The sequence below is a fragment of the Puntigrus tetrazona genome, chromosome 23 (genome assembly GCF_018831695.1).
Source record: "Puntigrus tetrazona isolate hp1 chromosome 23, ASM1883169v1, whole genome shotgun sequence".
In the NCBI taxonomy this organism is placed as follows: domain Eukaryota; kingdom Metazoa; phylum Chordata; class Actinopteri; order Cypriniformes; family Cyprinidae; genus Puntigrus; species Puntigrus tetrazona.
In genome coordinates this window covers 4,580,261-4,592,375 of record NC_056721.1, presented here as the reverse complement: position 1 = coordinate 4,592,375, position 12,115 = coordinate 4,580,261, and the positions used below count along the sequence as shown (strand labels likewise).

At 37.8% G+C, this 12,115-nt stretch overlaps 1 protein-coding gene across 1 annotated transcript in view; it reads right to left on the bottom strand.

Annotated features, from left to right (window-relative positions):
• The window catches only part of samd10b (sterile alpha motif domain containing 10b), a 53,357-nt gene extending 41,524 nt beyond the window's left edge, over positions 1-11,833 (bottom strand). Inside the window, exon 1 of the mRNA XM_043224057.1 lies at positions 11,501-11,833. Coding sequence (XP_043079992.1) covers positions 11,501-11,513 — 13 coding nt within the window. The 5' untranslated portion in view covers positions 11,514-11,833. The remainder of the gene's footprint in view (positions 1-11,500) is intronic.
• Positions 11,834-12,115: the final 282 nt, after the last annotated feature.

Sequence of the window (12,115 nt, the reverse complement as noted above, 5' to 3'; positions counted from 1 at the left end):
AGAATGTATTTCTCACTTTCATGACTAGCTTTCTCTCACACACATGCCAGTATACATCAAGCCCTTTCTAATCGCTGATAAGGTGGTCTTGACTCTTTCCTAGTGGATTATCAGAACAGACAGGGTAAAAGGTCAGTTATACGCTATTTGCTCACAAACACACACTCACTTGAGCAGCAGAGAGAGCTATTGTGTCACAGCATAGAGATTAGTGTCACAGAGATAAAGCATGACCTCTAGGATGCCCAGTGATTATGGGAGTGTAAGTAAGGGAAACATCATTGAGAGTGGTAGTCTACCTTATTTAAATACACTTCAAGAGATAGTAAGACACAGGAGCAAAGATGCAATCTTGATTTTGACATAAACATTCGTGACATTTTGAAACTCGCATAATAATAACATGTATGATAATGGAAATATTTGGTTCACTGGTTAACATTTAGGCATTCTGAGTTTGTTGTTAACTAAAATATATAGTTGGTTCACATTTTCATTTTCAAAAACGTTTAGTATACTTGCGTATATATCTTTATTGCTATTAATAAATTGTACTTTTTATATGGAAATTATATTAGCCACCATGTCCTAGAGATGTTCTACACTGGCCCTGGCTAGCTGATCACTAGTTAAAATACTTTCTCTAGTTCTTGAACCTTTTGTAAATTCTTGTGATCTCAATTATTTAGTTCAGATTTTGAGAAATGCTTACTTTTCATAAAAAGAAATTAATGAATAAACATTTCCCCTATATCCATGCATGTTCACTTTTGAAATAGAAATATTTCGCATTCTTGTTACATTTTTAACAAAGCTTTTTAATTTTTCAATTATACTTTTTTACTATTGAATAATATTTGGCAATGTGTTAATTATCAGCACATAATATTTTACTGCTTGCCTGATGTGTCTGTAGAGGGACATTTATTTTTACAACCAAGCATGCGCCAGCACCAGAGTGCACATGACCTCTATCCTCCATCTTCAATCTTTTACGACTATATTTACCAGTTCTGACTTATTAAATATTAGAAAGAAATATAAAACAAAGACAGTTAATGGTATATTAAAAAAGTATCAAAACATTTGCTTATATTTAGCTCTCTAAGTACTGCCATTAATTACTTGACCACTAACTGTTACTTGTGTAAAATGTATTCATATATAAAACAATGCTAAATACAATACAATGCACACAACATTAACAATTTGTGGACAAAGTATAACAATAAATATAATTTGCACAGTTGTTAGATTTAACCGCATTGGTAGCGAGACTTATTGTAATGTTTTTTTCTTCAGTTGGTCAGAACAAAAGTGGCAGACTTGCTACTTCAGTTTACAATATCTGGTGCAAATTCATATTTGGGTTATACTTCAATAGATATAAGCTACAATCTGTGACGCTATAGGTACAGGAGTGCAGAGATCGAAAGTCACACATTCACCTCATTAAAATTAATCTGCGCTGAGGAAAATAATTGCACGTAAAGACAATTAGTATCATTTATTATAATTCTGCAGAGATGGCGACAAAGAGGCAAACCTACATTTATTATTATTAATTTATTATTTATTATTATTAATTATTTTACATTCTTTTTTCATTGGAATTGGAATTTCTAACACAATCTCACATTGCAGTTGTTTCTCACAAACACTCTGATCTATATAAGTGCCCAATAATGTATTTAATATAGCATAAGCAACCCTCATTTAACATTCAAGTGCAAAAATGGCATCAACAATTATCAGACCCTCATCCATACACTCATCTGACCCTAAACAATGACAACAGTGAAAATGTTGAAGGCTCCACTCTTTTTTAATTAACTACTAATTGATATATAAAGCTGACACTTCTACCTAAATCACCTTACAGTGTAATTAATAAGTGAGAGTCCCTCTGGAACAACCTGGAGCTAAGTGTCTTATTCAAGGACATAAAGTCTGATCCACTTTATATCATATTCAAGGCATTCACAAACTCAGGCAAATCCACTGACAAGTGTTTGTGCACAACATGCATGAGATGCTCCCTATAGGCACCCTAGAGACTCTGGGTGTCTACCTGCTCAGGGCCAGTAAGAGCGCTACCTTACTTAACCGTGATAAAGCATCTTTACAGCACTCAGTCCCCGTACAGACAGACAAACATGGGCCTTTATATGAAAGATTCACAACTGTGCTCTCCTACCTTTAATACAGATGTATTGTCTCTGTATGTATTTATGTAATAAAATCAAACTTAAAGACACTTCATCAGCTCTACTCTTGTGAAACACAAGTACACTTACAGCAAACTTCTAAAAGCATCTATTACAAACATAATATTCCTAATATAGTTGAACCACTTTTTTTCATCCCTCATGTTCCCAGTGTGACCTAGCCCACCTCCCAATGTGCATACTATCCATCCTACATTCTATGTCAAGTTAGTACACACTATTTAGAACAGATAGGGTAGATAGTACGCACATTGGGACATAGGGCCAGTTTCTGTCTCCCCTTTGATTTTGTCATTTGATTCACCTGTGTCTCATTAATTATGCTCATTTGCCTCCAAATTTAAGTTCTAGTCTGTCCTGCGTTCCTGTCTGGTGTTGTAGGATTATGTGTGTCTGTCTTTTACGGTTTCACTCTCTGCGTGGGTTTATTAAAAGAATGTGTGCCTACATTCATCTAATTTCATGCCGTAGCATGACTCAAAGATTATTAAAACGATGATTTAAGATTAACTTTTCGTTTGACATTATTGCAAACTGCTCTTTTTAAAAGTGTACAAGACTAAACTCTCCCGAAGTGTATTTCAGTGGCTTTTTATTTCATTAACATTATCTGCACTTTTGAGATTTGAAGTACCCTGCAAGTGCCAATTAAATACAATTAAGTGCACTTCTCTCACAAGCCTTTCAAGAAAGCACCAGTCAAGAAGACAGGTTTTTCAGCAGTATGTATCAAAGTATGGTATCTGCTATCATAACTCCACAGTGTCACCGCCAGTGTTATGACAAATCAGAGGATAAAATCTAATAAACTTAACAGCTATCTAATTTTATAATTCATCTTTTTTTTATCCACATCTATGCCCCTTCCAGATGAGGTCTGTGAGGTTTGTGTGGATGACCAGACGGTCAAAGCAGGTCAGAAGAGGAAGCTGATGTGAGAGAAAGGGACAGAGACAGAGTTCGAGTCAGAGATATGGCCCACGGGTGATATTTTCAGAGACATGGTAAAATGTGTAGCGCTGTTCATCACACACAGAAACACAGATGAGAATAGAAAGACGACGTGCTTCGCTAAACCCCTCTCTCGTGTTCTCAGGTTCATAATGCATCCATTAGCTGGAGGAGAGCTGGATGAGACTGATAATACAGATGTTAAAATCAGTGTAATTGTGTAATTGCTTTTTGCCAGCAGGAGCAGCATCGTCTCTGCCTAGTGCTTTCAACAAGAACATTGACGAAACAGAAACCTCCATCACACATTTAGAACTGTTCACAATCAAATATGGCACTGGTTTAATAATAATCTCTACATGGTACTGTATTTTCTGCATATGAAGTAAAACAGCAGAAAAAGAAAAACGTGCCGAGTTTGGTCAGAATCCACTAAAGCTTTGTAAAGGGTATAGACTACACATGTCAGGACCTACTCAATGTCAAAATCATTGTCTACTCAATGTTAATGGTGTTAGAATTCTGCAGCAAAGCGATGATATCTCAGATTATTATCTAGTCCTGTGAAAAAAACTCCATAACTATGTGAAACTATAAAACACATAGCTGCACCTTGGTATAAGTATGGTACAGTCACCACAAAAGACAGCTTTGTAATTTTCCAAATCTCTATTTCTTAGCACTTTCAATAGCTCAGAAAGACTTGATAATGTAAAAAAAAACATATGCTCTGTCTTTTCTAGCACGTTAGATATGGTTACTCCTTAAGAAAGATAAAAGAAAACTTCTGTGGTATAACAAGCACATTCACGCCCTAAAGAGAGCAGCCCAAAAAACAGAGAGCAACTGAAGGAGAACAAAACTAGAGATATTTCGGTTAGCTTAGACTGTGTGCACTCTTTCTACCTAACATTGTTCAGGAGGCGGACACCCTCTGTCAGTTTAAATCTAAGTTAAAGACAAATCTCTTTAAACCGCTTACACATAGCACACTAATATGCTTCTATTTAATTAAATCCATTAAAGAATTGCTGGTCTGCATTAATGAGATCAGCCATAACCGGGAACGCTCCCCATAACACATAATGTTCTCGTTACACTGCCAGAAGAATGGCATCTACGCTAATATTAGTCTGTTTCTTTCTTATTCCGTTTCTTAGTCTGTAACACAGATCAGATAGTGGATCAGCACCAAGATATGATGTCTACTGCCCTGATCGTCAACAGAGACGAGAACACCTAGATGAGCTCCAGAGACAGATCACAGGAATCAGACACACACACTCTCTCTCACACATACACAATAAGTCCTTTACACAATCTGACATGGCTTCGTTTAAAATTGAACTGGAAATTAAGTGCTGGTTTCATCTTGCCAGAGGAGAACTGCCCCCCCATCTGAGCCTGTTTTTTTTCTCCATTCTGTAACAGAAGGAGTTTTGGTTCCTTTCTGCTGTTGAGATTCTTAATTTCTAGCGGTTACTGTTGATTTGATCAAACATCCTATTAAAACTATGCTTATCTAGACAACGATGGCACTGCATTCAACAATAAAATTCCTTGCTTAAATTGAATGCTTTATCTTGTCATTATACATTACTGACACTCTATTATCCAGTTAGATTTTTTTGTTCAGTGCTTTAACACAATAAGTGTTTTTAAAAAGTCTATATAAATGAAGGTGACTCATGACTGATTGATTGATTGATTGATTGATTGATTGGTTGATAAAGATGCAGCCCCATGTTGTACAATTTTTCTATTTGGTGCTTGGCTCCTAAAATGGAATTGAGAGGGGAAAAAATTCAGTTTACTTCTTGATTTTAAAGCTTAATGCTTTGATTAATTACATTTTTATATATATAATCTATTAATTTAAATAGGTTTAAGTCATCCTGCGGCCCCTTGACTGACAACCATTGCTTTGAGATGCTTTGGAAAAGCAGCAACTAACTAGCATACAAGAGACCATCAATTTCAATCAAATTCAAACCAAGTGCATTATCGCTAATTAGCACAACCCTCTCAGCGGATTCTATTATCTTTTCTCCATTTCTCTCTCTGTCTCTTTCTTCAACATCCTCCTCTGCTTTATCTTTCCCAATCATGCATTACTTTTCTTCGCGGAGCACTAATTTAACGCAAGATATTGGACACGGGCCCGTGCGCTTGCTAATACAACAGGATGAGAGGAGCTGACAGACCGGCCATTTAAAAAAATCAAGAGTGACCACAGTACTGAAGAAATTAGGTAACACTGGAGGGAGAACAAAGATGAGAACGCTCAGGGAGGTATATAAAGCTCTGCCCTCCGCAAGAGCAATTATCTGTAGCTCACGGGTCGACCCAGCAAGTCCTTCCAGCAAATGAAATGGACCTTTCTTCTCCATTTTTCAGTCATCCCCCAGCTCCTTCTTACTCTCTGTCCATTTTCACAAAGATGCTTGTTGATTTAAGCCAAATTGATCCCTCCCGGGTTTCAACGCCTGATCAATCTGTTTAAGGTCCACAGGGATTGACGAGTGAATGTTTATTAGACACCTCCCCCTTGCTTTTCCTCCCCATCCCCCTCAATCCCACTTTTATTCATAGGGAATCTCAGAAGTGTTGCTCTGATTCATAATGAAGCAGCATATGGATGAAGCACGTGATCTGTACAGTCTTATTGATTTGTATGTGAAAGGCATCAGCAAGCCTTAACTTTATCATTTTAAAGAGATCAAACAAGAGGTTTCGCAATTCATTCATATTTATAAGTGGTGTCTTTTAAGGATTATTTTGGAGTTGGATCAAATTTATAACTTGAAATATTCAATTTGACCTGAAGCGTTGCTACCAACATTGTTGGGGTGTGGGATTACTTTTCTAAGTAATCGGATTTAGAGTTTTAAAAAGGCAGGAGATCATATGGTTAAAAAAACATATTTACAAAGAAAGAAGAAACACAGATTTAGTGTAATAGAAACTTGAAAATTAAATTATTTAAATTCAACCAATTAAAATGCAACCACTGAGGAGCTCCTTGGCTGAAATTCCCTGTCTGTCACCTACAATATCCCCAAAAGGTAACTCTCACACAGAACACCCCATCAGCCACCTAGCATTGCCCTAGAAACCACATAAAACACAAAAACAAAAATAAAACGGGACATTGACATTAAGAAAACAACAAGAGCATACTAGGAACCAAATAAGACTGTTAAAAAACCAACAAGAATATCCTGGGCCCTATTAAGATGCTTTTTTGTTGAGCTGATCTAAAGTTACAAAGGGATGTAATATTTCCAGTACATTTTTTAAAAATGTTCAGGATGTTTTGGAAACCCTAATGCAAAGTAAACAATGTGAAATACAGGTGTGTCAGAGGTCTGAAGATTTCTGAGCTTGTCTGCTTTTCGGACACTTCAAGATGCAAATGAAAATCAAATTCAACCATAGTTAAAATGCTCATGTGGCCAAATGTGTTTGACAAACCTCTTAAGAGTGCCTCCTCTCCACCTACTGACCTAATTCATAAACAATAGTGTTGTTGAAGCACACTAGCCAGCTGAAATCATTCGTTTGATTTAGTTTGTTTCAGTTTTGATCAGGTCTTTTTAAACTCCCATTTGGAGTACTTTTGACGAATGGATGCACTTTATTTAGCTTCAATGTCTTAATTTCCATTCACTGCCATTATAAAAGCTAAAAAAAAATTGAATTTTAATATGACTCTGAATATAGTTATTTGAAAGAAGAAAGTCATATGGCTTGAAGGTGATTAAATCATTGGGTAATTTACATTTCTGGTGTAAATAAGAGGTGTGAACAGGGCCATAAAACATAGCAATATTCTAGAAACGACCACTTCCTGACAACCATCTAGAACACTTAACCACCCAGAAAGGAAACTAAATGTTTGAAGGATTGCTTTTAGACATACAGCCTGATTTGTGAATAAATTAGAATGATCCAGCAATATTGTCATTTTCCAGAGTAATTCTTAAAGGATCCTTATTTGACTCTATGAGATTCTGGTTGCAGATATCTGATGGATATTCTGTTAATCTTGTACACATTTCTTTGTCATTTTTGACTAGAGAGGGTGTGAATGCATCTGACGGTGAACTGTCCAACCGGATCAAAGTCAGACACAAAAATATCCACCAATGCCAGCTGTGCAAATATGTACAACGAGCATTAAACCCATGATGCACGGAGAGTGGCGTCTTTTCATTTAAAATCTTTTATCATAAAAACGGATCACTGCAAGAAAAAAAGCAAGCAAGTCTTTCTTGCTTTCTCTTCCCCTGATGTCAGCACAGATGTTGTGTGAACTGTGATGACACCGTAAGAGGATATTAAGACCAACAGGTCAACAGAACGAGAATTAAAACCCAAACATACACACAGCAGCACAAAAACATAATGAAAACGCACACACACGGATCAAACATGCTATATTCTACAAAAAAATACAAACACACGCAAAATCCATTTGAGCGAAATCCTTTGTCTGCTTCTAAAAGATATGATACAAAAGGATGAGGGATAAAGGGATGGATGGATGGAGGGTTTAAGGTGGGTACAATGCCTGTGAGTACACAAGGATGCTAGCCTAAACACACACACACACACACACACACACATTCCACACCATTTGAGGCAGGATCACATTTCAAAAGCTCTCCAGAGCCAACTTTTGGGCAGGACACCAAATAGCTGTTAACAGCCCCTCCTTAACAAACATGTGAGAGAAAGCTAATAAAGACCATGTTTATGTGGCTAAAGAAAACAGTAGCTTCCTTTCATTTAACCTCCTTTTCTTCTTTTATTCATTCGCTCATGTGAGAATCAGTTCACATTTGGTCATGTGGTCGGGGCGAGATTCATTTATTCTGACCTACAATGCACTGAGTACAAACAAGATCAAGAGGCTTTGGGACAAAAGCTCCTAAAGGAACAGATTTGGGAGCATTGTTAAAGGAATGTTCGAGGTTCGATAATAGATCATCCCTGTCATCAGCATGTGTGACATACTGTCCTTTACCACAGACAATAAATGAAAATTGTGTATTTCCCTTACTTACAAGTAAAGTCCATGGGACAAGACATATTGGATCAACTTAAGTGTAAACATTAGAATCTTCAAGACATAAAGAGATATAAACTCTGTGAGAGATATAATCTGAATTAATCTGCAGGAAATTCTTTGTGCTCAGACTATAAAGAAAAGACTTTTATTTTAAAACTGTTTATTTTTCACAATTCTGAAAGAAGCTGAGTAAAATTTTGCAGTATAAAAATATTCAACAGACGGTTAGCTTACCAAAGTTTTATTTAATTTTTAGCATTTCAGCTAAAAAAAATAATTTAGCTGCATCCAGTCATTTAATGAACAGTATAAAAGTAGCCCCACTGTTACTTATATTAATTATATAACATATACACTTATATTGCTTATAAGCATATCCCATTAAAATGCTAATAGTAATTTAAACAACTTTATATCTACAATAACACACATTACAGAATTAAAATAAGCATTATAACACAATCTTCACATTTCTGCTTTGGCAACTTCTTTTACGTTAAACTTAGGCGCATTCAGTTTTTCTGTGTTTTATAAACTGATGGACCAAGTCAAAACTATTATAAAATACGACGGAAAAGCTGTTGCAAGAATAAATGAACAACATGACTAAACGTAAATGCGAACGTTACGCATGCTTTGTTGAGTTATTTCTTTATTTTCGCCACGTGGAAAATACGACACACAAGATTTATTTCCATTAAAAAAGCGGCAAAAAAGTCTGCTAGGCGACTGGAGCGAAACGGTCAAAATTAATGAAATTCATTATTTGCGTTCTCAAACGACAGACAGAGTAAAAGCAAATGTCTACCAGTCACCGAAAAAAAAAGTCAGCGGTGTTGACAGACTGGTCAAGCATGGAATCGCTTCTGCTGATAACAGACAAACACACATTGAGCCAAAATATACACTCCCTTCACCCGCTGCATGTCAATCTGAGCGAAACGGGAAAAAAATTACTGTTTTTATCGCTACCGCTCGTTCGCTCTCTCTATTTTTTTTTTCCAGACGTTGTGCGTGTGGTTAGCGCTCGCGAGTGGAGCTTGTGGCTCTGGCATTTCTAATGCATCTGTATGCATGAATGAATGAGTGACATGTGCGAGTCCGTGCACTTAATGCATTGGTGGTCCCTTAGGTAGCAGGAAAGCAGCCCAGTCTTCGTGCAGCATGCTGGGATTGGTTCAGAGCTGTCGGGTGTGTGAAACGGGGCGAGAGGGGGTTAACCCAACATCTGTGCCTCTCCGGATCTGATGAAGCTTTATACGAGCAGTGACACAAACGTGCTTTATGTGAATCAGAAACCAGTGTTCTTCTGGAAATCGCTTTAATACAGCCTGCGTAAAATGAAAACCTTTCCTGCATCGTAACCAGAAAATGATACGGCAATATCTGTGCAATGGAAGACATTAAAAGCAAACAGTCGGTTCTCTGAAGTGTAATTGAGTTGTTTAATCAAACGGCTTGAAAGCAAATATGAGGTTCCTCTAAATAAACCTCTTGTGTACTCGCATATCAGGCTTTCTCTGAAAAAAAAGGGCCTAAACGTTGATAGTAATTTGCTCACAGAATATAACATTAATTAAAACAAGCCATCCGAATTGGGCAAAAAAAAAACATATGTTTGAATAAACATAATTATCTAACATTCCTTGAGGGAGACTTTATGATTATGCAATTTGTTTGTAAATGCATGTTTTTGCTCAAAGGGAACACTACATAATTCTATATAAAGGACATTCTATTCTGGGTACAAACTGTTATTTTAAAGGGATAGTTTAAAACTGAAAAAAGTGCTGAATATGTGCTCATCCTTGAAAATACGTACGAACTCCATTGAGTCTGGAAACACTGCATCACTTGATCAGAATAAGAGTCCGAACAGCTGATAAAAGCATCACAGCAATCCGCACCATTCCACTCCGGTGTAACAAATCCAATGTTAAGATATTATTCGACTTCAGACTGTTGCTTCTGGTTAAAATTTGAGGCCTTTACTCTAATATTGCTTTCTGAATTTCGTGTCTGAGTCGCGTCTGAATCAGTAAAGAAACTGAGAATCAAAAAGCAAATACGGTCCTAAACAAATGCGTAGGATTTCGATATTAGAGAACAACCGAGGATTGACTTTTTCGCTGGAGGAAGCATTATTATGGATTGCGGATTAATTTGGCCTGAAGCAATGTTTTTAATTTGAAACGTATTAATGACGGATCTGTTTCTTACAAACACGCAGCTTTTCACTTCACGGGATGTTAACTGACGGACTGGAGCGGGTCTGGACTCTCGTTCCGACGGCACCCATTCACTGTAGAGCAATGATACTTTGCATTTCTGATTCAGAAACAAGCTCACCTTGGATGGCCTATTCTTTCACGTCACTGAATATACGCTATCACACACGTGAAATGGGAAAAAATAGGAAACAGATGTGATAGGAAGAAGCCAGGATAAAGCGAGGCAAGGTCTTGCTGTCCGTTTCAGCACCACGCTGAGCGCTGCAGATATACTGTGATTACATATAATTGCCTGGGGCCGAGGGAAAACGTATATGTCTTACGATTACACGAAAGCCCTTGAGATCACTGTAAGCATGCGTGTGATTGTTTTCATTCATCGTGTAGGACGTCAGGTAGACTTGGTGTTTACGTCCGGCTGCAAACCCGTGAACTCTGGCTGACATTCCCTCCAGCGGGTTGAGCGCAACGTCGACATGACGGGCAAAAACACATCCGAAAAAAAAACTATGTGTGAGCGAGGCTTCACCGGTCACCGACTCTCTGACCGAAACATGCATCGGTGAAGCATATGAAAAAAATAGCTAAATTATGACAAAACGGTAAAACAGCGGTCTTAAGAATAGGAGCTACACTGTATGAAAGATAACCCAACTGAAAAAAGTTTTAACCACTTTCAATTAAATTATTGATTACCTGTAACCTGAGTTAACTATTCCAGGAAATCATTTTAAATGCTACATGTAAAAAATGTGAAATTGGATGCAATGATGTTAACATTATGCTGTAAATGAAGAAGAAATTAGTCAGTAGTAGGCTGTTAATATTGTGTAAACAGTGTAAAGAGTTCGCTTACAGTAGAGTACAGTATATCAGTTGACAAATATGTTAGTTTTCAGTCTAGTAGGCTATAGTATAGCCTAAGTATCGTCTTAAGTATCGTCTACTGCGATGCATGTCAACGGGACATCGTTCTGCGCTATGAATCACAGGAAAACCGGTTTAACTGAGCTTACCGTCTACAGCCATAGTCGGTACAAACGCGTATCTCTCCGTGATGGCTTCAGTGGGTGTCTGCCATGGTCCGGTCCGGTGGAAGAGAGAGCCGGTGCTCCTGAACGACACTACCGAGCGCACGGGTCTGCCGCGGAGCAGGAGAAATCAGCGCAAGCGTCCACATATAAACCCCAAGGAGAGAGGGATGACAGTCGCTCGGCTCCCAAAGCCTCGGGCAAGTTTAAACCCCTCCCTCCGCTTTCTCACCTTGGTGCTGCCGAGCGCGCTCTCACCGGTTACACAAGCCCTGGAGACGAACGACGGCACGAAGCCGTGCCATAAAGCACGCCTGTCACTTACACTACATCTAAAGCTGCGCTGTGCAACTTTGGGATAAAAAGCGTTTTAGTGAGCGCACTTTTACGACATTTCAGAGCTATAGGGACGGATTTCGTGGGAAATTTCAGACATACGTCACTCGTCCAGAAAATACAGTAAAAAGTAGCTGCAATGTTATTGTCACAACAAAGAAAAGGTGAGCAAGAGCAGTTGTCCAAAACAAATGTTCGCTCGTTGGTTATTATGAAGCAATAAAAGCCGCCAAAAGTTAGTTTGGAAATTATATTTTAATCATG